We start from the raw sequence: 27,162 nt of genomic DNA, 5'->3' as shown, positions 1-27,162 counted from the left end.
TGTCCCTTCACCCATGACTGAAATTGTTTAGCAGAATTAATGGCATTTGTCCAGACACAACAAATAAGATAAATAAAACCAAAATCTTTATTCTTGTGGTTACGTAGTTAAGAACACTGGCTGCTCTTGCAGAGGGACCAGGTTTGATTCCCAGAACCCATATGGTGGCTCACAATTGACTCTAAGTCCAGTCTCAGGGGACCCAATGCCTCGTCTGCCCCCCCCGTCAGGCCCTGCATAATGTGGTGCACAGACATACACACATAACATGCAAAACACCCATATACATAAAACAAAAAACCAAACCTGGAAAAACTCTGGAAATAGTAATAAGCTTTATGAAAGTGTTTCCAAGAATAAATGACTTTTCTTCACTGCCCATTTTACAAAAGAAAGGAGGACAAACAGAAAGGTTTGGGAAATCGAAGAATGGACAGATGGAGGTAAAGGAGAGGTGAGAAGGCGGAGCCGAGGTGGGGCTGCAGGGCTTCGGGGCTGGGCCTAACTGCCTCCCATGCTGAGCATGCTTACAACCCTAAAGCTGCATGTCATTGTGTATTAACACGTACCAGCCATCACTGGGCATCCTGGGCTAATGGGGACTTCAAACCACAAAAAAAAAAACAACAACAAAAAAACCAGGCCTAGGGGTTTTCAGACATGAAGTAATGAAAGCGGTTTTTTTTTAATTTAGGCAAGCATAATTATGAGAAAGTATGAGAAAACTCTTACAAGTTCCAGAAGAAAAACCAAAACTAACAAAAAAAAATAGAATTTCAAGATGCTTTCAAACGTGTCAGTGAGTCTTAACCCGTATCACAGAATGTAAAAACACAAAGCAAACCTGACTCACAGACTACAACCAATGAAAAGGTGACACCTGAAACAGGTGACATTTCTTGCTGAGTGCACTGAGCCTGCACAATAAACTCTATGGTACTGATCTTAAGATTACTCTTGGGCTAGAGAGATGGCTCAGCGGTTAGGAGCACTGACTGCTCTTCCAGAGGTCCTGAGTTCAAGTCCCAGCAACCACATGGTGGCTCACAATCATCTGTAATGAGATCTGATGCCCTCTTCTGGTGTGTCTGAAGACACCTACAGTATACTCACACACATGAAATAAATAAATAAATCTTTAAAAAAAACAAAACACCAGATGACTTTTTTTTTTAAATTATTATTCTACACCAACCTGAATCCTAAGTACAAACGGGCAGTTAGTGAATGAAATTGAAGCAAGCAAGCACACAGCCATGGGTATTCCGTTAACAAGTGCGTGTGGTCAGATGGAGGACTACAGGGAATAGAGCATACTAGCAGATTTACTGACACAACTAGGGATCTTAATGTCACTTCACAGCCGAGATGACATGAACTCTGACCAACTTGCTTTGGCGAGCTTCGCCTCTCCTTCTGTGAGGTGTCTGGGACTGCTAGCCCATCGTGGCAGATGCTGTGAAGCAGTGCAGCCTAAAGCTGCATGAGAGAATGTAAGTGCCTGCCTGGAAGGTTGCTCAGCCAAGGTATGCACAGGGCTAGGGTAGATCTAAAGCTCCTTCTTGGGAAAAGTCTGTGGCTTTGTCTGCATTAACTCCTGCCACGTGCTTCTGTCCTGACGGTTACAGCTTCACGGGGTCAGGGAACTGGCCAGGAGCATAAGTGATCAGCCGGAAGGTGTTTCCTCTAGAGTCTGCGTTGGCATCAAGCACTCACTCACAACACTGTTAAAAAGGGTATAAAAGCTCCAGACATGTTTCTGGCTTTTAGCAAATATAACTTAGTTTCTTTCTTCCCTCCCTCTCTTTTTCTTTCTTCCTTTCCTTCCTTCCTTTCTTAAAGCAAATATAGCCTGGGGGGGGGGGTGCTGTCAATTTCCCAACAAGTGAGGACTTCTACTCTTGGGGCTGAATCTGGCCAACTGAAGGCAACATTCTTGAGTTAAATTATTCAACTCTTCCAAGGAATAACCTCACTGTTCCTCAATATTGCGTTCAACTTTTTCTTCAAAAGCCTCGTTTTTCAATGATGTTTTAGAAAATGAATATTTACTTTTATATTATCAGTATCTACATTAAATAATGAACCTAATGCAAACCTCTGTCTTGGGATCTGAGACTAAAAGAGCTTTTTAACAACGTGCTTTCTCTTCCCCCTGCTTCTGAGACTTAGAGACTCTAATGTCACCTTCATCTCAGCTGATCAGAAGCCAAGAATTATGCTGTGTTTAATCTCAGTCCAAACAGTTGTCTTCTCCTCTTGGCTTATTTTCTTTACACCACCACAATGCCAAAAATCTGTCTCATTTTCATTACCGCTGAACTCATTTTCATGTGGCTGTCATCTTTTTAGGTCATCAAAAACCAAAGTAAAAACAAAATGAAAAGAAGAAATTTCTGTGTGTTCATACTTTTATCAGAGCTCAGTAACTGCCCAAGTCCAAATGGAAGTCAATGGTGCCCTCTGCACACATCACACGTCCTTCCCAGAAGTCCACAGACCCTTCTAACATGCAGAGTCAGGGTTCACTTTTCAGATATGTGAAACTCTCAGTAGTCATACAAACTAAGCAGAGTCTACACAATACTTGTACATACATGTAGGAATATATAAGTATGTACATGTCTAAGCATGTGCATAGAGGTCAACATCGTGTGCCTTCCTTAACTGCTATCTACTTTGGTCTCTGTCTGGCCTGGAACACAATGGTTCAGCTAGGCTGCCCAATGAGCTCCAGGTATCTACTTGTCTGCACCCCTCCAACTCTGGGTCGGTGTCATGACCACCTCCTAGACCTCTCTATATGATGCTTCAAACAAACCAACAAACAAACCCAGACTGCCAGCTCAGCTTGGTGGAAAGTGCCTTTAATAATACCAGCACGCGGGTGGCAGAGACAGTGGAGTCTAAATAGTGAGTTCCAGAAGAGCCTGGGCTATATAGAAACTATGTCAACAAACATGCAAAAACTTTGCCTTGATACTGATGCTGCTGTCCCCAATCATTCCTGGTCTAGAAGAAGTTGTTAAAAGTTCTTCCAATAGGTACATTTTGTGAAATCATACTATGATTTTAAGAGCATACATAAGAGATAAATTAAATAAAATGTGGTACAGTTATTCAGTAAACCACTAAGTGGCCTATTAAAATGGGGACAGGGATTTATAGTTACAACATGAAAACCTAGAAACGGGTTTTTTTTTTATTGTTACATAAAGAAATTAATTTTATTAAAGGTAAAAAACATTGTCCTTTTTAAAAGTACACTGGAAACACACTAAAGTGTTGAGATACCTAATTTATTGTAAAATATCTCTACAGACAAATGCATAGATGGCTATTTCTAGATACAAGATCTCAGGTAGTTACACACACACACACACACACACACACGGGCATGCATACACACGCATGAGTGCACACTCAACAATACATGGCAGACCATTAACCTCATTGTATCTAAGGATAGTTGATTATTTTTGGCATTGGTGTTCCATAGATGTAAATTTTTGTAGCAATTTTCTTTAATGTATGCATCACTCTATCATATTTGTTAAAGGGAGACAGGCACATAATACAGAGACTCTTTTAGAAAGCTTAGCTGTGCACATTTATTATTTACATAGCTTACATCCTGTTCTCTACCGTCTTCGTCCTTTGCTGTTTGCAAGTTGCTTTCAATGAGCACGCATTTACCTTTATACTCAGAAGGAAAACAAATAAAGAATTTCCAAAAGAATTCAGTTCTGAACAAGACATAACATTCTTAAAAAGTGAGTAAGTGTGCGGAGTCGCACTGTGCTCGGTGCTGAAGGGCAGCCTCGCTCTCACCTGTGGTGCAGACCTCGAAGCTTGCAGCTCTCGGTGAGCATCATCGTCACCTGAACTTCAGAAGCTTGGTCTATGTAGTAAAAACAACAAAAACCACTGCCGTGATTAATACTGTATGTGTTACACTAACATTTCGTTATCTAGGGTCAATTTTCATTGTAAGTTACAAGCAGCCTCCAGCCCTGGCTGGAGACGTCAGCTTTCACAGAAACTCCGGAGCAGATGACAGAATCTGGTAAGGTTCCATAAGGCACATTACATTTTAAAACAAAATTACTTGGAAAATCAAAGCTACCTGGGGACCATGTTGTCCCCTGACGGTGGGAAGAACCATGTCACACGCTTTCTGTGGGCTCCGGGGATGAGAGAACTTAGATTTCACACTTTGCTGCACTGTTACAAAGTCTTAGTACGTAGCCTAAGGTGGCCTCCAACTTCTGATCCTCCTGCCTCCACCTCCTAAGCACTGTGTGTTGTGCCTGGCTCCATTTTATTTCTAGTATCTAAATTCATGGGTGTTGATCCAGGTGACATATCTGACTTCAGTCTTTGGAAATTGACACTGGATGTCTATTAGATCTCTGAACAAAATTATTAAACTTAAAAAAAAAAGGCTCCAATTTTCCCCATAAAAAAATTTGCATTCTCTAAAACAAAACCCCAAACCCCAAAACCTATTCTTTGTTGAGCTATCTGTGCAGCACGCATTAAGATGAAATAATGCTCACAAGCCTGTGAGGGATGTTTGTCAGCAGTACACAACATCAACTGAGAATCAATACTCTAAAAGATAAACATGGAGCAACTCAGCCATGTGGCCTATGCAAACGAGCACCACTGCATGCCCCCAGCATGTTCCCAGCCCCACATAAGCCATGGCTGGGTGCTAAGGGCTCACTGTGTTCGCTCCTGTTTCCCTCCAGTCGGGGAGAACACAGTAGTTACGGGGGTTGGGGGTGGAGGGGGGCATGGTGGCCACAGCTCCAGCACAGAAGCGAAGGCTTATCACAGAGCTGCAGGATCTGTGCTGTGCTCTCTTATCACTATTATTTCCTTTCCACACTAACTCAGGATTGAATTCAGGACTCACTATGATGCATAGAGTATTTTATAAATCCAAAAGTACTGCCATTAAAATAAAAGTATTTCCTGAAGAAAAATAAGAAAACAAAAAGCAGTTCCTTTACAATACTTGTGGCTCAAACCTTATAATTATAAAGAGTAAAATGTAAAAAGAGTCATGTAAGTTATCCTTCAAAATTAGTCAGAAAGCCCACTATCGTCTAACAAAATATTAAATGTTTTGGGAGCTAAGGAGAGGAAACAAACACAAAACAAAATAGCAAGTTGAACCGTTTGAGTGCAGAGGGGTTTAAGGATTTGTAGAAGCTCTAAACGGGCAATTTTGTTAAACTACAGGCAGTAAATTCTAGATGTTTTAGTTATGACTAGTAAAACCTAAAATTTTAGAAAAAATATACATAAGCCCTCCATCCTTCCCACCTACTCCTTTAAGTACATTTAGAAACAGTTATTGTAAATCTCAAAAAAATTTTACATCTTCTACTCAAAAATAATTTCCTCTCAATCTCTGTCAAATGCTTAATTTCTTTCTCAGAAAGGAGCACTCCTTAGACTGGAGAGAAGGACAGGTCTGTAAGGCACTTGCCTTCCTAGCAAATCTGATGGTCATGAAGAAGAGCCAGGCACGCCAGCACGTGCTTACAGCCCTCGCACTGTGGAGGCAGATCCAGGTGGATCTCTGGAGCTCACTGACCAGTCTGCCTAGCCTAACTGGAAAGCCCTAGGTCCCAGAGAGAGAGAGAGATCTCAAAGATCAAGGTGGATTTGGGGAGAGATGGCTCAGTGGTTTGGAGTACTAGCTGCTTTTCCAGAGAACTTGGGTTCAAATCCTAGCACCTACCCATTGGTGGCTGACAACCGTCTGTTCCGGGGGATCTAACACCCTCCCAGGGGCCCAGAGGTGGTACAAATACACACATGCAAGCAAAACATTCATATACATAAAATAAAATAAAATAAAATAAAATAAAATAAAATAAAACAAAATAAAGATAATTTAAAAAGAAAACAAAAAGGTGGATAACACTTGATTAGAGAATCCTAAGGCTGACTCCTGGGATCTCTTCATGTATGCATGTATGCACACATGTACATGAACACCTGCTTACCTAACACAGGGGTGAGGGTAGAGGGTGGCAGTCAGGGTAAGGGTTGAAGAAACAGGCATTTCTTGGGGCACTACACAGCATGTAAGAGATCAAGTGGAGGAGAGAACAAAAGGTAAGCAATGTATATCTATATGAGGCACTGTGGATCTGAGCACAGCTCGTTATCTTCTTTATAAATGTGTTGAAAAGAAAACTAATGACAATGTTTTCTTACATCTGATTAAGGATGGTATAAGGGAGTTTCAACGGGAAAAAACCCTCAAAGTTAGACACAGACAGGTTAAGCGCATGCAATTATGCAATTTAACTACTGTTGGAATCATTTCTAATAAATGTTTAGTAAGTTAGAAAACTATTTTCTATACCTGGTGAGAAAAACCTAATTTGCAAAAATTAGCCTGTGAGTCACACTAATATAGACTCATTCCAAAGGTCTGGCACACACTGAGACAGGGGACAGAGTTTTGCTAGTTTGAGTGATAGACAAAAAACACAAACCAAAAACTCTTATGAAAACAGCATGTAAAAATCCCTACCTTTAACTGTTTTTACAAATGTTTGCTTCTCTTTATTTGGATCTTTTTCATCTACTAAAATCCCATGGAAAATACGCCCAAAGGTACCTAAAAGGAAAAATAACAGTTTTAATGAGTCCATATGATAATCTTCACAGTATCACAAAGCTTTCTAGTAACTTGACTAAGCTGACAGGTGTGGCTGCTGTTCATTCTCGCTCCAGAATAAACCGGACTAAAGCTGTTAAGAGCAATTCAAGCCCACAAAGCAGGTTGCTTTGAGAAATCCTATAGCTAGACTAAGTATCTGAGACTATTTTCCTTAATTTCTCTAAATAAACTAGTAACACAGTCGGTCAGGTGTGCTGTCGCAGTTAACAGGTGCCAGCCAGGGCATCTGAGTCTCTGGTAGTTGCCTCAAAGCAACGACGGAGGGAGAGAACGGCCTCTCTTTCTGAGATGCAGACTTCAATGATGAAAGAGTGAGGAACGCTAACCCTGGCTCAGAGAGGCCTCGGTGCCTCTACCTCTCAGTTTCAGGCGAGGCAACCCAACTCTCAGGTCACTGAGGGCCAAGTGTGCTCCTAAGGAGCTCTTACAGCAAAGAAATTATGACATTCCTGAGGGGCAAAGCAGTGTAAAACAGAAATGCAAAAATCCATACAGATTTATTAGTAATTTCCTGATTGCTAAAAATACTTTTAATTTTTAAAAGGCTTTCTAATGAGATGATCCTCAAAAAAAAGAAAAAGACTACTGACATGCTATTCTTTCGCACAAGACCATTTTTTTTTTTTTTCATAATTTAAAAGAAATGCCTGAAAAGAGTTTAGCTTTACTGTGGACACTACACACACCTTGGCTTTAATATCTCACTGTGTGTGCTAAAGGTACTCGTGCTCCTGTGGAAGGTCCCACTGAGTCACAGAGTCTGAGTGACATCGGTGCTGCAGGCAGAAGGGTTTGGAGAATCTTTGCCTGGAAATGTCCAAACACCTCCGAGTCTCTGTACCTCCCTTCCACCCCTGCCCAGCAGGACAGACCTGGTCCTTCCTTCCACCCCTGCCCATCAGGACAGACCTGGTCCTTCTTTTTACCCCTGCCCAGCAGGANAGGACAGACCTGGTCCTTCTTTTTACCCCTGCCCAGCAGGATAGACCTGGTCCTTCCTTCCACCCCTGCCCAGCAGGACAGACCTGGTCCTTCTTTTTACCCCTGCCCAGCAGGATAGACCTGGTCCTTCCTTCCACCCCTGCCCAGCAGGACAGACCTGGTCCTTCCTTCCACCCCTGCTGCTGTCTCCTTTTCCCCATACCTAGTCCCCTTTAGATATTCCAAACACAAACTTTAAAGGCAAAAGTAACTGGGCAAACCCCACACTAAAGCACATGTGTACCCAGATTACCTTGCCACAGGTCAGGGTGCATAACCGTTTATCACCCTGTAACCGTATCTGGATATCTAGCTATCTCTTTTTAACTTCACCCACTCTCACAGATGAAAAGTGTTTGATTTATACTTAGTCAGATCTCCAGTGAACCTCACCACTTTTCAAAATATTAGCCAGTCATGTTTTCTTTCCTAAAAGCCAAAGTTCTTAAAAAACAATAACAACAAAAAACAAGCAAACAAACAAAAAACCATTATGGCTCCAAAAATTATCAAGGAAAACATGGCTCCAAATTTCCTCAAAGTATGAGCACCCTGTTTGGAAACACAGGAAATTGGAAGCATAACCACTAACTCTGTAGGAAATGCTGTCTGGCCTGGTTTCTCTCCTTAGACTGCAGATGATCTGTCTAGTTATCTGAGTCAGGAAGCAGACGACCGCAGGAGCAGTGTTCCTACTCTGAAGAACAGACAGAAATAAGAGTCTGCGTCAACTGAGCGCCACTCTCTCAGAAGGCATCCTAGGTCCTCACTTAGCTGAGGCTAGCTTCCAGGAGGCCCAGCGCACAGAACAGTTGTGTGGACCAAACACATTCCAGAACAAACTGCAGCGAGGAAACAAGCACCTGCCATCTAACTGCGAGTGATGCAGTATTTCACTATTAATTTCTGTCCTCCGATCTCACCATCTCCTTAATCGAGACCTAAAACTCAAAGCCGAGAGCAAGGGCCTGCAAGACCGGGTGGAAAGAGCCCTGGACATGTCAAATACAAACTATGAGAAGTCTCCTGCATGTACCGTTTCATGTCGCCTCTCAGCTAGTCTCAGAGTGATCAAGACTCGTGTGAACGCTACAGAAATTCTGAGATACTGTGTAATTTCTCTAAGGTCACTCAAGGCTACAAACGCTGAGCCTAACCCCAATGCCCATCCATACACCTGATCATCCACAAGCCATGAGAGAATAAACTAATTTAAGTATTGTAAATACAGGTGCTGGGTACTGACCACGTGAAATAAGGATAAAATACACTTATAGGTCACAAATACTTGTCTGTTTTATCACACTTCAAAATCAAGATGTTCATCAAAGCTGCTACGACACTGTATAAAGTCTAAAGAAGTAGAAAATGAAGACAATTTTTTAACAGAACTGAAACTGTAGCGAGCACGAGTACCTTCTTGGAGGACATCTTTCAGTGTGATCCTTTCCCTGGATATTGCGATATCCTTCACCTTGGCTTTGGCTTCCAGAAGAGTGACACTTCGCAAGTCGTTCTTCTCTATCCGCAAGGTAGGATAACCTGAGGAGCCAACAAAGCCAGACCAAGCAATATAAATACCCTACTGCGGCACTGGGCTCACCTAGGCACCCCAGCCTGTGGGCTTAAGTCATAGCAAAGAATAATGAAACAAACAACTATACACACAGATCAGAGATGTTAAGGAAAGGGGTTGGAGATGTGGCTCGGCAGTTAAGAGCACTGTCTACTCTTCAAATCCCACATGGCAGCTTATAGCTGTCTCTAACTCCAGATCCAGGGACCCGACACCCTCACAACAGACATATAGTCAGGCAAAACATCAGTATGAATAAAATAAAAATAAATTTTTTAAAAATTAAGGAAAAACAGTGCCATCTATGACACTACTACTTCCAAATGCTAAAACAAGAAATACTAAAAATATTATTGTCATTTGGAATGCCTTTGAGACAAATGACACAAGGTTTGAATAACAGACTCTAATCCCTCTCTAGTTTTCCCTCCCAAAAGATTTTTTCAATAAATCACGTGACAAAAGATCTTTTCAAATACAAAGAAGTTTGAAAAGCATCACTTCTGATAAACTACATCTTCACTTTGACCATTCTCGTTAGCATTCTCGAAGCCCAGTATTTAAGTTTGTTTTCTGCCCCCACCCCTTTTTTTCTTTTTGAGACAAGTCTCACTAGGCAGCCCATGCTGGCTCAGAACCTATGATCTGCCTCAGTTTCCCAAATATTGGGATTATAGGTATGATCCACTACACCCCATCCCTTTTGTTGTTATTCCTATTTTGTTTTGTTTGAGGTAGGGTCTCACTATGTATCCCTGGTTGGCCTGGAACTCACTATGTAGAGCTGGCTGGCCTCAGATTCACAGAGAGCTATTTGCCTCTGTTTCTTGAGCACTAGGATTAAAAGTGTGTACCACTATGTCTGGCCTTCCTTTTTTAGTCATAAAACAACTGTATTTATATTGAGTTTTTAAGACAACTTGTTGGGGGTGGGGCAAAGAGAAAGCTCAGTATTTAAGAACACTTGATATTCTTAGACAGACCCAGGTGGGATTCCCAGTACCCACGACAGCTTACAACTGCTGTAAAGGCTGGTCCCAGGGGACCCAATGCCCTCTTCTGACCTCTGCAGAGACTTCATGCACATGGTCACATACACACACAGCAACGCACTCATACATGTAAAAGTTAAAGGTTTCCAGTGTTTTGTTTTAGCATCTATTGATACATGAACTACCTGTTTCTCTGTGATAATGTCCACAATGAAAAACAAAAAAATAGGTAAATTTCACCTTAAGAACAAATTTTTAATATGTAAATTATTTTCATTGGTATATAGTCTCTTTCACAAGGTCATATCCATCAGTAAGGACAGCCCTAATATCAATGCTAAAAGTAACATTAAAGGTTTGCCTTTTCTGAGCAGAAATGACCTTCCTGCCTACCACAGCATTTTCACGAAGGGCTGGTCGCCTTTCTTTCTTGAGAGTGACCAAAGGTGCTGCTCCGATTTCTCTGAGGTTTCTTGATGCCCCTTGTTTCTTGCCACAATCAATGATGCAGAACTGCCCTCCTTGCTTCTGGCATGTCCTTCACCTTCTTCCCCTGTCTCTGTATTACAAGACAGCTCCAAGCTCTAGCCTTGATTAAATCCAGGCTAATTATTTGGGGGTTGGAACTTCATATCCTTGGGTATAAAATACCTGGGTGTTGCACTTTTTTGTACTGCTAAGTTTATCTATCAGTGGATCCAGGGAAGGATTTGACTGGCCAGTGGTGAAGCCTCCATTTCCTTTGTGCTTAGGGCTTTCATCAATGATGGTCTTTCCTAGACTAAGTATTTTATTAAATGTTCTTGTCTAATTATACCATTCCTTTCACAGTCGTTAGCTGGGAGCCTTCTGTAAGGAAATGCTTGTTCTAAGCAACCGGCGCTACCTCATTACCCTGCAATATAATTCATCCAGCCAGTTGTCAGATACTAAGGTATTGATGGAGCCCCAGTTAATAATTATGCTGAGCAATTATAAGCATTATACATTTATGGATTATTACACATATTTTGTTCCAAATCACTGCAGTCATTATTCTCTTGTATGAGTGGCTCCATCCTTGGTAAGTGGGATATGTTGCTCAATCGTATGTCTCAGACTTGTCTCGTTCATTCCCTGACCCACACCTGGAACCCGCTCTGTCTCCTAACACGCTGGACTCTTTTTGTTGGAAACAGTTTAGAAAAACCACCGCAGGGCACTGAGAGTGTGGTGGTTTGGGTATGAATGGCCTCCACAGGCTCATAATTAAACAGTCTCCAGGCACTGTTTGTAAAAATTAGAAGGATTAGGAGGTATGGCCTTGTTAGAGGAGTGTGTCACTGGGAGGTATGGGGGTTGGCTTTAAGGTTTCAAAAGCCCATGCCAGGCCTAGGCATGTCTGTCTGTCTGTCTCTGGCTCAGGTCTTGCCTTGGAAAGGCTTACTGATTATAGGACATCAGTAGCCTTCTTTACACTGACATCCTCTTGGTAATAACATTAGATCAAGGCTGTCTTCCTCCCCGTCTTGGCCATTTATTGCTACAAAGAGGCACCATCACCAAGGCAACTGTTATAAAAGAGAACATTTAATTGGGGTCTTGCTTACAGTTTCAGAAGGTTAATCTATTCTCATCACGGCCGGGAGTGCGTTAACCGATTCCCCACTATATCTAAAGTATAGTCCAATAACAACTACATTATTACATGCATATTTTATATCACACTGTATATAACTTGTCAGTTAAATATTTTTTTTAAAGATTTATTTTAGTTGGGCAGTAATAATGCACAACTTTAATCCCGGCCTTTAGAAGGCAGAGGAAGACAGATCTCTGAGTTTGAGGCTAGCCTGGTTTACAGAGCGAGTTCCAGGACAGCCAGGACTACACAGAGCAACCTTATCTCAAGAAAACCAAAAGAAAGAATGAAAAAAAAAGAAAAAAGAAAAAAACTTTCCCCAAAATTCCTAACCCTGAAGTGTATGAAAATAAAAATGGGCTGGTAATGGTGGCCCATATAAGGCCAATCTAATCTACATGCTAGAGTTCCAAGCCAACCTGAGCTAAAAAACAAAATTCTGCTAATAAGAAGGAAATTAGGGCTAAAGAGATGGCTCTGTGGCTAAGAGCACTCAATGCTCCTCCAAATGACCCAAGTTCAATTCCAACTAACTATAACTCCAGCTCAAGGGGGATCCCACACCTCTGGCATCTGTAGACACTAGAACTCATATATATAAAGACACACAGACACACAGGTTGATTTTTTTTTTTTTTTAAAGAAGGAAACTAAAAGCTAGGGATGTCACTCAGTGGTAAAGTACTTGTAACATGTGTGAGGGCCCTTTGGTTTGATTCCAGCATGGCACACAAAAGAAGGAAGGAAGGAAGGAAGGAAGGAAGGAAGGAAGGAAGGAAGGAAGGAAGGAAGGAAGGAGAAAAGGAAAAGGAAAAGGAAAAGGAAAAGGAAAAAGAAAAAGAAAGTTAAGGAAAGGAAATGAAAGGAAAGAAACGAAACGAAACGAAAAGAAAAGAAGGGGACAGGAAAGGAAAGGAATTAAAATTCCAAACACCTCCACAAAAAAGTTGGGCTGTGGTGGGAAACACTTTTAATCCTAGTACTCGCAGAGGCAGAGTGTCAGAGAGTCAGAGAGTCAGAGAGTCAGAGAGGCAGGAGAGGCAGAGGCAGAGGCAGAGGCAAGGATCTCTGAGTTTGAGGCCAGCCTAGTCTACAAAGCAAGTTCTAGGATAGCCAGAGCTACACAGAGAAACCCTGTTTTGAAAAACCATAGATAGACAGGCAGACCATACCAATGGTAACGAAACTTGAATTAGGATTAGAAGACAGCAGCATGGACTGGTGGACTGCTCCTGACACAGTACAGCAGGCATGCTGGAGACCCTGGCTTCTATCTCCAACATCAGATGAGTAAAACCAATGCCAAGTCTCTATGTACCCCATGAGAGTATTAGCTTATTCCATCTAACTAACCTGAAAACCTTCAGTTTGGATTTGTATAAAATTGATTTATTAGCTCTTTTAATAAAATTAACTATGGAAATCTCCCCACAGCAAAACTAGCTCTAGCAATTATTTTTACTTTAAATACCCCAACTTTTTTTTTTACTCAGTGCTCTAAAAAACAAAAATTGAAGATCAAACCAACTTTTACACAAGTTACACACTGGTACATTACATTAATTCCACAAATACTCTAACCACAGACAGAGAGCATACAGCTTTAGGATTAAATTGACTCTTACTGGTGATAGGAGTTGCATTGTTGGGAGTGTCAGCTCTCAGATACTGGGTCGTCTGGGTAGACGGCTGAGACAGCCCCTGGGAACTACTGCTGGCACTGATGCTGCAAAGAATTTGAAGACAGAAATACTTGATTAGTGAGCCTCAGTGAGAGATGTCTTTCCCATACATATAAGGTACATGTGGCTTTATAAGTTGATCGAGATAACAATGCAATAAAGGCACGCATCTCTATCAGCGTTCCAAACTGGATTCCTGAGGGACGTGACGATGGAGGGCATGCCATCAGAGCAAAATTATTCAGGAGTGCGGGTAGACGTGCTCAGAGAGCAATTCTGAACCTCACACAGGGTATGTCAGGAACTATGGCTCGGCTGTCTAGAAAAGACCCCATGCTGTTCAGTTGAACTGGCTTTCAGAAAAGGAGAAAAACAAGTTCATTTCAGCAATGGCCCAAATCAAATGGACTTGAGATGAAGTAGCCACAGATTAAATCAGAGTGCCATGCTCAACGGGGGCAGGGGTGTCCTCACAGGCTCACTGTTTAATCATACATGTTGTCCCTCTTCACCCCTCCCATGCCACTAGAATTCATGGTTCTCAGAAATCTCTAGAACTTGAAACATCACATTACCCCATACTTTCTAAGTAAGAGGAGCCCCTGAAGGTGGTGGGCACAAATCTTGTCACTCACGTGTTGTAATTACTCTAAATCAACAGTTCCCAAGCATATTCTTCCATCTTTTCAATGGGTAGAACCCTTGTCCCAGGTCACCCTGGGGCACATTTCAATCTCACTGGCCTATTCCTTTTAATTTTGTAGCCGTGGAGATGTTAAAGCAGAGAGAGTAAAACCAGAGAGCCAGACAGAACTCCTGTCACCACAGAGGTGGTGGAGCCCACTATTACATATGAAGAACCTTGTGATTGATTGATAGTTTGTACCTTATCATCGTAGTTTCAAACCCCAGTGATTACAATGAAACTGGTGACCACCTGCTATATAATCTGGATACTTACACATGGATTTGTATTTTGCCAATTTCAAGAGCCCAAACACACATGTGAAAAACGTACAGACATCTAAGTAGTGAGTTCTGGAGGCTATGTATCCTTTTACCGCTAACACACTTTAGAATGACCTACTGTCATGGCTGAAGTACTAAGATAGAGGTGTCCTCCAATAAACATTCAGAGAGCATGTGTACACAGGAGCCACTCTGCACAGTACAATCTCCACGTGAAATGCCTGTTCATTTAATGTGCCCTCAACATGCCTTCCTTCCCTGGAGGCGCTCACATTTCAGACTGTTATTTCTTCCTGGGAGCTTACAGTCAGCTTTGTTTCCCCGCAACTCTGCTGAGGGGACTTTCAATTCATAGAATGTAACAAAGATTTGTGAGGCCATTGTGTGGTCGGAGTTCTGGAAGTTATTAAATGGTGATTTATGTGAGTTTACATATGTAGTTGGTCATAAGCAAATGCTGCGCATAAACCTGTAAATCATAATTGCCCACATCACCAGCTGTGTGGCTTAGGCAAAGTATTCAATCCTTCTGGAGCCTCAAACTCTGTGGGGATAGAAGGAAGCATAAAGCTACTCCCAACAAGACGGCTAAAAGGGTCTTACGCGGAAGACGTCTAAGTACATCACTGAGGATACTGCTTGGCTCTCGGGCATGCATTTATAAACGACTACTCTTTTATCATGAGGAATACTGCGCATCATGTCTCCAACCTTAGAACGGTGACCGTCAGGTACATGTTTTTGCAGAGTACTTGGCAAAGATGTGACTAAAAGTCCTATTTGTTAGAAGTCCAGTCTTCAGTACAGAGGAGGGAAGGGCTGCATCACAGAAGGGGAACAGATAAGGAGCTCCTCCACAGAAGAGGACTGAGGAGACCTGCCTCACAGGATGTGAGGCTCAAATGTATGATGTATGTGAAAACTCAGATATTCCCTGCAAGCGACAATGTGTCCGGGTGAGTAAACTTTGACAACTGAACAGTAGGTGGTGCTCTTGCGTCAGCTAAAAGTGACTGAGAGCCGTCGAGCTTGATGGCTAGTTAAGTCAGAGTTTCATTTCCTTAAGAGAAGTGAACAAGTGAAAGAAGAGCAAAGCAACAGTGGAGCAAGAAACTTTCTTTGGAGCCGAACGTACTATTATAAGAGAAGCAAGGACAGTCAGACAGCCCGACACCATCACAGGAGGTAGGAAAGAGATTAAAATGTATATTTACTAACATTTAGTAGCGTATGACTCGCCTAAATAAATTTGATTTTCATAAGCAAGAAAGCACCTAGATTTAGGATAAGCTAAGAATTTAAACAAAGATCTTCAAAATAATAAATCTTACTGTCTATTTTCATATTTTATTCAATAAATACTTATCAAGTGTCTATGAGTGACAGGAGGTGCTCTGCTGCTGAGGAGGCAGCACTGAACACCACAGAGCTTCCCACCCTCTTTCCAGTTGGGACTTCTTGCTGAACGTCTCATCTGGGCAGACCACAAGCTCCATGGGGACAGCTAAGTGCCTTCTCACTCCACCTCCCCAACACTTACACCGGTGCCCAGCACAGGAAGCAAACTGGGACCCCCGAGAGAGCCCAAAGCACAGTGGGTTAGCTATTCAGTGAAAGAAGCCACACCCATGGACTGGGAAGACGTGGGCCGGGCAGAATGCTTGCTGCCGACTCCAGCTGCTGATACGTGATGTGGAGGTAACGGTTGAGCGTAGTAACTGACTTTTCTGCTTCTGTTCATTCTTCACGCATGCCTTCAATCCCATCACTCAGAGGCCAGAGGCAGGAGGATCTCTGTGTTCAAGGCTAGCCTGGTCTACAGAGCAAATTACAGAGATACAGAGAAACACAGAGAAACCATGTCAGAAGAAGATAGAAGAAGAGGAGGAGGAGGAAGAGGAGGAAGAGGAGGAGAAGGAGGAGGAGGAGGAAGAAGAGGAAGAGGAGGAGGAGGAGGAAGAGGAAGAGAAGAAGGAGGAGGAGGAGAAGAAGGAGGAGGAGGAGAAGAAGGAGGAGGAGGAGGAGGAGAAGGAGGAGGAGGAGGAGGAAGAGAAGGAGGAGGAGGAGACTCTAAGACTCTGTATATTACTATGTATGCCAGTTTGTTACGACAGCAAGGGTAAAAACAAATACAGAAAAGAAAAAACAAAAAGCTCCCACTCCCACCCTAATGGTGAAGGTAGTGAGGTGCTAGGAAGCAGTAAGTAGAAGAGAAAAAGAAAATACTACCAAATAACACAGGCAAGCACCCCATACTCGAGGAATGGATTTTCCATTCCCTGAGGGGGAGACCACAGAGAGAGCAGCTACAGACCGATCTCTGCAGGAGACCACTCAGCCCCTTCAGGGCAGACTCTGCTGTAATGGACTACAGATCAATGTGCTGTATTGGGAGAGAGGGAAAGCCTCATGCGTGAACTCCATGTGTCCTTGTTGAGAGCACGTCTCAGACAGCTATACCCTCTGCCTCCAGAGAAACTTTATATGTAACAGAACACTGGCTCTTCCCAAGAGTTCACAGCACCACTAAGCCTCCCGAGGAACAGAGCTTGTCAGGCAGCAAGCATTTGATGTAACTACAATACAGAAATGGCAGAATGTAGCCCTCCTGCTTTGTACTGGTGTATTGCTACAATCCCACAAGTCTGTCTTTACATCTGTCTCTGAGTCTTAATTACACAACCATGTAGTGTAGAGAGGAGCAGCAGGTGTCTCCAGTGCTATCAGAGCACGGCATAGGAACCTGGTCACCACCATTAGCTTGCCTGGTGTGTTGTAAGCAAGCCAGGAATAATGGGAACGCCAGATTATCCACTGTATCGTTCTGGGGATGAACTCGGCATGGGCACTTACTGCATGTAGCTACGGCTAAGATCTGCTACCCACCCCTCTAGCATCCTTTCTTCACAGCCCACAATCTCTGCTTTACATGTGAGAAGGCTGAGAGGCTGGTAAATAGAACAGCTGTATATCAGATACAGATGGCCTGGCCCCAGAGGCTAGCTCCTAACTACTAGGCTGTGCCCTGAAAACAAGCAATCATATAATTGCTTTTATTCAGACAGTATCTAGAAACCTAGAGAGTTTGCTTATGAGTGCTGAATACTTAGCAGGAAGACACGTATGCTTCATGGAATCTATGAGTTACAGCACAATTTTGGCCTGTGTGAACCCATGGCCTTAACACACACATCAGCAGTCAAGGAAAACTCAACTCGATGAGTATATAACAGTATGTGCCTGTTAGGGGGTAGAGCAGGAGAATCAAAAGTTCAAGACCAGCCTGGGCTACATGAGACCCTGCCTCAAAAAACAAAAAGCACAAAGTATGACTTCTGACTATTCTACTCTTCCGTAACTCTCATCATTTATATCATCTGTCGAAATTGTTTACAGGATGTCTAGTGCCACTTTTCTCCCTTCAACTGCTTCCAAATGCCAGTTCTTCCTCTGTAAAATCAATGAACTCCATGATCCCAGTGTACACTCTGAAACACAGCATCCACTACCCTAGTGAGCTGGCTGCCAACTTGACACAGCCTAGAGTCTCATGAAGGAGTCTCAGTTGAGGAATTGCCCAGATCAGATGGGCCCGTGACTATGTAAACGAGATGTTTTGGTTAATGACAGATGTGAGAGGGTCCAGCCGACCCTGAGCTTCACCCCTAGGCAGGTGGGCCTTCAGTGCCTAAGGAAGCAAGGCAGTGGCAGCCATGCCCTATGGTTCAGCCTTCCAGTTCCTACCTTGACATCCTCTAGTGATAGATGGTGACCTGACAGTGTGAACTGAGATGAACCCATCCCTCCTCCACAATGGTTTTGGCCAGTGTTTTATCACGGCAACAGAAAGCAGGTTAGAGCGCCTGTGTGCACTCCGCCATGTTCACTCCTCTCTTCTTTCGACTCAAGGAAGGGAAGGAGCACAGTGGAGACTAAGTCATGAGTACTGGATCCAAAGTACTTAAAGAGTGCTGGATCCAACCAGCTCCCAGATCTTTTATAAAGGGAATGCTGATATCATGGCTCTACTGTACAGTGTTAGGGCTGAGTTTAGGGAGAGAAGGGTCTCTCCTCCTCTCTGCCTGGAAAAAGCTTATATTTTAGTTGTGGGAAAGACGGTGATGGATCTGGAGTACAAAGAATGGGTCTGGATTAGCAAGAAGTCCCATGGCCCCAGTATGAACAAAAGCTCTCAAAGGGCAGCGTCACCTGACAAGTTGCAACTACGGATCGAGACAGGTAGAAAGGGTTCAAAGTTCAAAGCCAAAAACAATGCTGAGAATGCCTTTCGTCGCTAAGGATTGTGGGTTATGAGCACGTATCTCCCATTCCATCTTTACCCTTCACTGTAGTCTGGCTATAATGTGTGTGACTCACCCGGGTTAAGCCAGGACCTTCTGCATTCCCACACTATATTATGCATACCACAATCATCAATTCAATACTATAATTATGGGTTAACATCAAAGAACCTTGATACCATGAAGAGTATCATTAATCTTTATAGTCCCAACACTTAGTGTAATTATCTACCCAGAGTGTCTCTACTCTGCTACACATTAGGGTCAGCCAAGAAACTTTAAAGTGCAGCAGGTACTCAAGTGGGAAGTCAGGAGAGAAGGCAGGAGGGAGGGAGGGAAAGAGGGAGGGAGGGAGGGAGGGATGAAGGGAAGGAGGGAAGGAGGGACGGGGAGGGGCAGGAGGACGTAGAAGGAAGGAATAGTTTCGAAAAGGCAATTGGACCTGGAGGCGAATCAGGATAACAAACATGAAAAACATATCTGACCTTTATTTCTCCCCCAGGTTATAACTCCACAAACTTTAAAAGATGAAGATAAAAACATAAAGGCAGTAATAACCGAGGCATCTGAGTTCCTCTTTGGCTTGAGCTTCAACACTCTCCCTCCTCTCCTGCACAGAGTGCATGGATGGGGGGGAGGGGGTGTGGGGGGAGGGGCACTCATGCACATGCAAGTAACATGTTCCCCAAAACATCAACAGTACCTGTCATCCAGTTCAATTCTTTTCATGCTATGAAGGTGCAAAACGGCTAATATTATTGCTACAAGAAATATCACTGCACAGCAAACCCCTACACTGATGTAAAACACACGCGTGGAAGTCGTTGGAGCTGCATGGACAGGGTCATCTGAAACAGAAATGAGAGGCACGTCAGGTTTTTACAGAGCTAGTGAGGTGCTCCGTGGCCTAACATGGGGAGTGCCCTGCTCCTCACGGGAAGGCCTGCACTGCATCACACTCGTCCTTTGATAAAACCAGATACCCGCAGTGCGGTACTCACACAAATTTTGGTGGTTTTGTTATCGTTTTAAGACTTTAAAATTTCTGGTTAATATGAACCACAGTCAGACCCTCACAAGTGGTAGATACAAAACACCCCAGTATACAAGACACTCATGTCCTTCAGTAAAGCTATGTTCTATAGCATAGTTGCAGAAACAGATGGAATGTACCGCCCAGCACAGAAGCCACTTGCTACCTTAACTGTGTGATATGAAAAACAACCAGAATAACTTCACTGTATTCTACTTTATATCGTGTTAATGTATTTATAGCCTCAAAGCTACACACAGTTAATAGTCACCCTGCTGGGCAGACTGCACAGTTCTCTTGATCAATATAATTTTGCTTCTTTGATTTTTTAAAAGGGTTCTATTGATTAAATATGATTATACCCAGCTACATTATTTTAGGAAACACCACAGGAATAGAAAAATTAACTGAATGCTTAAGTGAGCATACTACACACACACACACACACACACACACACACACACACACAGAGGCAGGCAGGGATTGTGTGTGTGTATGGGAAACCTAGTAGGAACTATAGGGGGAGTGGATAAGATGAAAATACATTGTATACACATGTGATTTTTTTTTTTAAACAGTAAAAGGAGAACCAAGGCTTCTTTCAGGCTGGATACAGTGGCACAAGCTCGGGAGCCTAACACTGGGAAGAAGGCTGAGCAGAAGGATCCTAAGCTACCAACAACCAAACAACTAAACATGGAGTAAAAAAACAAAAAGTAAATAAAAATCTAAAAGATTAATGCAAGTGGGACAGCTAGATTTGGGTCAAGTGAAAACAAGACTCCCAGGAGTATCTGTTGAAACGTCTCAGGAGGGGTAGAAAAGCCCCAAGCCTGCGTGGATGGACACTGCAGCCCAAGCATTGGCCGGAGCAGACAGGTCCACTGGGCAGGCTGTCCGCCCGCACTCTGCCCAGCCACTCAGCTTCCAGCGGGTGTAGCTCTGCTCCTACTCCTCTCTGACACTACCCTGTCAGAACACAGCTGCCCTTCCTTTAGCTGCTGTCGCTCTCCTTCAGAGGCAGTGACAAGTCCCTCCTCAGGATGCTCCCCTGCTCACTCAGCCTACCATGCTGTCCTATCTCCCCTGGAACACTCTAAGTCCTTAAAGGCTGGGGCTGTTTCTCAGTTCAATCCTCCGCCTCAGTCACACCAGCTAGTATACTGCAGATTCAATAAATGCTGGATAGGAGTGATAAAAGTTGGAAGAAAAAGAGCAAGGAAGAGAGAGACAGAGGCCAAGAGCATCCTACGTTGTTCTTAGTGAGAAATACCTTGTGAGCATTTAAATTAAAAAAAAGAGAGAGAGAGAAAAGAGGAGAGGAGAGGAGAGGAGAGGAGAGGAGAGGAGAGGAGAGGAGAGAAAAAGTTTAAGGTCAGCCTAGTCTACAAAGTGAGTTCCAGGACATCCAGGGCTACACAGAGAAAAACAAAAACAGAAACAATCAATCAAACAAACAAACAAACAAACAAACAAACGCCTACATTAGGGCAGACGCTCGGTGCTCTGAGGTGCTAAAACAAAGAATAAGAAGCACTCAGGACACCCGTGAATTGCTCTTACCAAAAGAAGTGGTCCTAAATCTAATCAAGTACAAAATTTAACTACCAGTTATAAGAAAGAGTTAAAAGCAGGTTAAATAACACAAGAAGAATGTTTACTTTGGCAAATTCTATGGGAAAAAAAGACAATTTGATCAACTAATAAAGAAGTGGTGTATGGCCTAGTCGGCCATCATTGGGAAGAGAAGCCCCTTGGTCTTGCAAACTTTATATGCCTCAGTACAGGGGAACACCAGGGCCAAGAAGTGGGAGTGGAGGGGGCGGGGGTCTGGGGGACTTTTGGGATAGCATTTGAAATGTAAATGAAGAAAATACCTAATTAAAAAAAATTTTTAAAAATGTAATAAAAAAAGAAGTGGTGTGGGACTGGAGAGATGGCTCAACGGTTAAAGCACTGACTGATCTTCCAGAGGTTCTGAGTTCAATTCCCAGCAACCACATGGTGGCTCACAACCATCTGTAATAAGATCTGATGCCCTCTTCTGGTGTGTCTGAAGACAGTTACAATGTACTGACATAAATAAAATAAATAAAATAAAAAATAAAAAAATAAATTAAGAAGAAGAAGAGGAAGAGGAGGACGAGATGGTGGTGGTGATGTGTGTGTGTGTCATGGCTCCATTTAGATCCTGATTTTGAAGAAGGAACCTATAGAAAGATAGTTTGGCACAATTATGTAAGTCTGAACACAGACTAGATAGAAGAGATGCTATATGTGATAAATCAACATGTGGGTGTGTTGGGTAACTAGGGGCTTTTTAAGTGACCTACAGTGACATACTTAGGGGTCAAATGATGTGATGTTTAGACTGTGCTTTAAAACTCGAATCCCCTATCCATCAAATTCGGAGTTAGCAATGCACGGAAGAACACATGCAATAGTTACTGAGGACATAAATGTCCACAGCACATACTCTGAACTTCAGTATACTTGCACCTTTCCCCTGAAAATATTATCTATTTCTATAAAGATCATTTGGTGCTAATGATACCATAATGTGTTCATAAGAGAAAAAAGAAGCTTGTTAATAGTGTATAAAATAATCAATACCAAGAGTAAACAAATAAATAAATCTAACTGACCTAACAAAATTTTTTTTCTCCGTGTATTTAAATAATCTATGCCTGGACTGGGAGTGTGGCTCAGTTAGTAGGTATTTACCTAGCATGTGTGAGGCCCTGAGTTCAATTCCCACCACTCCTGAGGTAGAGAAAGAGGAATCAGAAACTCAAGGTTACCCTCAACAACATACAGATCTCCAGACCAGCCTGAACCAGAGTGTTCATCTGTCTGTCTGTCTGTCTATCTGTCTGTCTTTCCCCCTGTGTGTGTGTGTGTGTGCGCAGATGTTTATGTGTGTGCATATGTGTGTACACGTGTATGCACAGACCAGGGGCTGACATTCTGTATCTTCCTCTATCACTTCCTACCTTGCTTGTTAAGTCAGAATCTCTCACTGAACCTGGAATGCATTAGCTAACTAGGCTGATGGGTCAGGAGGCTTTGAAGATCTGCCTGCCTCTGCCCCTCTCCCACCTTCCCATCCCCCACAGTGCAACATTACAGGAGTATACGCAGCACCTGCCTTTTACATGGGTGCTAGGAATCGGAACAAGTCTTCATGCTTACAGAGCAAGCACTTTACCAACTAAGTCATCTCGCTATATCAAAATAAAATATAGAATAAATGATGCAAATTTTCATTTTCACCTAGATGAAATTAGTTAAGGGCTCGGCCCAGGCCACAAGTCAGATTCTTAAACACTCTGCTAATGGAGGTCTCACATTAACTTTTTAATATCCTTTCCTTTATTGGTCCTGCCTAAGAAAAACCACAATATAAATTCTTGTTTCTAAAAGGTATTTGTTAGCTTCCTATAAAGTATGTTTAAGTTTGAATTCTCAAACAGCTTCATTTGGTCTACATATCACTCTGCAAACCAGACAGCACACTGACACTGGCGCTGGCACCTGGCTTCAGGCCTCACGCAGTCATGCTCACACTCACAGGGTGGAGAACGCGAACACAGTGACACTTACAAATAGTTCTGCTAGTGTTTTTGTCCAAGGCTGAAGTTTTTACTTCTTCAAGTTCTGGATCAAAAGAGGAATAAAAAGCACTTTAGAGGTTGTTTTCTGTAACAATCCTTACATACTAACTAACATACCGCTGAACACTGCGTGAGCTAAGTCACAGCTGTCTGCAGTAAGATCATGAGAACTGCCGTCCTGCCATCAGTGCAGTCACTAGTCAAGGGACAGTCTCTGCCAGTCACTTACAGATTCCCAATGAGATGGGCTTCTGTGGTAAAGAGTGTAGGGAAACCCACCAACTTATACTGTCGTCATGGAAACCGCACCACCAGCTGCGGGGAAAGGCTCTGGAGTTCTAGAAAACTTCCTGACCTGTAATTCTCACCCATAAGACACAGAACCCCCTCCCGGGAGTAACAGCTATTCCACACAGCTCGGGGATGCTTACTAGTTCAGTTAAGTGCCATAGGCTAGGAAACCAGATAAATACAACAGAATCACACGTTAAAAGTAAGAGTCGGAAACAAAAACTACACAATCCAAGTGCACAAAATATGACCACCAAATTAAGATGGTGATATACATTAAATCTCAAATGGGTCAGTTTCCACAAGTCAGGCATGGTGGTGCACACCTTAGTCTCAGCTACTCAGAGGCTGAGGCAGGAGAAACACAAGTTCAAGGCTTGACTAGGATACATAGTGAGTTCAAAACCAGCTTGGATAAGTTAGCAAAACCCTGTCTCAAAATAAAAATTCTAAAATATGAGTTTTGGATATAGCTCGATGGAAAAGCATTCTCCTAGCACACCTTAGGTCCAACCCTAGTATTAATCCTCCATCCATCTATCTTCTATCCATCCATCCATCCATTCTCTATCCTTTCTTCCTTCCATTCATACATACATAATCTTCTATCCTTCCTTCCATCCATTCATCCATCTTCTATCCATCCAGCCATTCTCTATCCATCCACCTATACATACATCCTTCTTTCCATCTATCCACTCTCCATCCATCCATTCTCCATTGATCCATTCTCTATCCTTCCATCTATCCATTCATCCACCTATCCGTCCATCTGTTCTATATCCATCCACCCACCCTGTATCCATCCATCCATCCCCACTGAGTAGTTATACAAACCTAGGAGGCCTCCCACTCTCGAGGACCAGTGTCCTCATGCCAATCACAAAAAGATTAGGTTGGAGTAAAGCCTCTACAGTCCCTACAGTCTCTACAGGCTTTACACTTACATTGAAGTAGGTATATAATTCACAGAACTAAAGCTAAGGGTGTTAATTTTTTTTTATTTTAAAAATGTCTCTTTTCAATGCAATATAGCTTCTTAATTGGCCTGTATCTCTGGCCTGTCTCTTGGCATCTGCCACTGTAACTCACTTGCTAATTTCAACTGGAAACTGTAAACAGTTTCACAAAGCAGTGGAGAGCACAGGCTGCAGCACGTTGTCTGACCTCGGTCAGGCCACTCAGACTTTTTGAAACCATACCACCTAAAGCTGGGTTTAGCGCGTGTAAGGTGTATAGATCACGGGAAACATCCACTGAGTTTACAGTTTCTACGTTAAACAGTAAACAATTCTACCTATTTGTAAATTCTGGGAATTTTATCTCTAGGCTACATGGAGATTAGAAAACCTTTAAGAATCTTAAAATTGGAGCTAGAGAAATGGCTCGGGGGTTAAGAGCACTGACTGCTCTTCCAGAGGTCCTGAGTTCAATTCCTAGCAAGCATATGGTGGTTCACAACCATCTGTAATGGGATCTGATGCCTTCTTCTGGTGTGTCTGAAGGCAGCAACAGTGTACTCATATACATAAAATATTTAAGTCTTAAAACAGAATCTTAACATTTCAAACCTCAGCCTTGGTGTTCTAGAACTCACTACTATCTATGGCGATTTCCTGGGTAATGGATGATATAAGTCAAACCTAATTATTAAGTGCCCACACGTGACTTCCTAATTCTGGACTAGGTTTTGTTACCCTTTAAAACCTCTCTGAAACAGCAACACGCACATCTCACAGACAAGAATCTCAGCCCCGCAGAGGTGCAATATTTCCCCTGTCCTGAAAACACAGAGATAAGGTTCAACTCAGGCCCATGTGACCCCCAACACAAAGGTCCTGCAGAGTCCAAGCCCACCGAGCGAATGCTGGGCTCTGTGTTGCTCGCTCTGCAAACACCCACAGAGCTCCAATGGGATGGAGAGCCAGAGGCCGACCCGGAGTTTCATCCACGAATGCGCTTTTCTCAGAACCATAATCAAGACTTGGTCATGCTTAAATCTCTATACAGAAAATGCAGTCTTCTATTGACCTCTTAGCTACATGAAACACATTTTGTTAAATAAATTCCTTACTTTTGTAGCACATTTTCCTTCGTTTAAAATTTAAAACTGTAAAATTTTTTGAGGAATTCACTGTCAGATTGAGCTGCATTAGAATCATGACTTCAGAGTCGACTTTGCCGGTACAGGAAAGCTCGACCCGAAACACTGTTAAAAGAAACGAGAGAAAACACTTTAGTGTCCTAAAGATTAGGATCAATGCTATACAACATTTTCATCTATTTCTGCTCAAATAAAATAAACAAGCACATCTAAACAAGCGGATCAGACAGGCGCTTCCGGAGACCCCTTCACCACCGCTCTGGACACCTGCATTTCCTTCACTGCAGATCCAGAGGACTGAAGCAGAGCACAGGACACAGATGAAGGGACAGTTACTTCCGAGCCTTCCTTGTGACTTTGTTTTTAATATCAGTTTGTTGTCTGTGTTCTGCTTTCCAACACACTGAATCTCAAGAATCACGAGGCAAACTCGGCTGAGCTTACCAGTCTCCACAGCAACAGTAACAAAACTACACCACGGAAGGGAAGACTGTGCAGCACCAAATGCATTTGTGCATCGCTCCTAGCAACGTGAAGGGTATGAATGTCAAGAAGGTAGTGCTGACCACACCGTGTGGACTGCGGCCTGCAGGGCAGACATGAGATACCCAGAATGAAGCATGCCATCATTGTATCCCAAGGCAGGGAAAGCCTTTCCTGCTGTCTGGCTAAGAAAATGTAGGGAAACCAAAGCTGCACTGAACTGGGTGCCAGAGAGTTCCTGTTGGGCTTGGAGCCACGCCATAACAGATGGCCAAAAATACACATCAGCACACCACCAATAACAACTATATCCATAGTATGAGCAGACAGGTGCATGACATGTTTAGAAGTACTCTCTGTGGAAAATGTATATGTCATATGTGTATTTAGTAACCACATTTAAAAATTGTATCAGGGCTGGAGAGATGGCTCAGTGGTTAAGAGCACTGACTGTCCTTCCGGAGGTCCTGAGTTCAATTCCCAACAACCACAATGGTGGCTCACAACCGTCTGTAATGAGATCTAATGCCCTCTTCTGGTGTGTCTGAAGATAGTAACAGTGTACTCATATACATAAATAAATGAATCAATAAGTAAATAAATAAATCTTTAAAAAATAAAATAAAATAAAAATTGTACCATTCAAAAGCAGTACCCCTAGGAAATAAAGACATTGTTACTGGGGGAAATTATAATAAACCTATAAAGCCGGACGTGGTGGCGCACGCCTTTAATCCCAGCACTCGGGAGGCAGAGGCAGGCGGATTTCTGAGTTCGAGGCCAGCCTGGTCTACAAAGTGAGTGCC

The 27,162-nt window shown here is 42.8% G+C and overlaps 1 protein-coding gene across 3 annotated transcripts in view; it reads right to left on the bottom strand.

Annotated features, from left to right (window-relative positions):
* Ryk (receptor like tyrosine kinase) overlaps positions 1-27,162 on the bottom strand; it is a 75,343-nt gene that overhangs the window by 14,754 nt on the left and 33,427 nt on the right. For 2 of the 3 annotated variants that reach the window (XM_021171648.2, XM_029481499.1), the window contains exons 4-10: positions 25,844-25,978; positions 23,468-23,521; positions 19,535-19,679; positions 13,505-13,605; positions 9,107-9,241; positions 6,560-6,646; positions 3,832-3,901 (exon numbers count right to left, since the gene is read on the bottom strand). In XM_021171648.2, the coding sequence (XP_021027307.1) occupies positions 3,832-3,901; positions 6,560-6,646; positions 9,107-9,241; positions 13,505-13,605; positions 19,535-19,679; positions 23,468-23,521; positions 25,844-25,978 (727 nt within the window). The remainder of the gene's footprint in view (positions 1-3,831; positions 3,902-6,559; positions 6,647-9,106; positions 9,242-13,504; positions 13,606-19,534; positions 19,680-23,467; positions 23,522-25,843; positions 25,979-27,162) is intronic. The other variant, XM_021171649.1, reaches the window with a different exon arrangement.

The sequence above is a fragment of the Mus caroli genome, chromosome 9 (assembly GCF_900094665.2).
Source record: "Mus caroli chromosome 9, CAROLI_EIJ_v1.1, whole genome shotgun sequence".
Taxonomy (NCBI): Eukaryota; Metazoa; Chordata; class Mammalia; order Rodentia; family Muridae; genus Mus; species Mus caroli.
The sequence above is the reverse complement of the archived record's forward strand: the minus strand, read 5'-3'. Positions and strand labels throughout refer to the sequence as shown.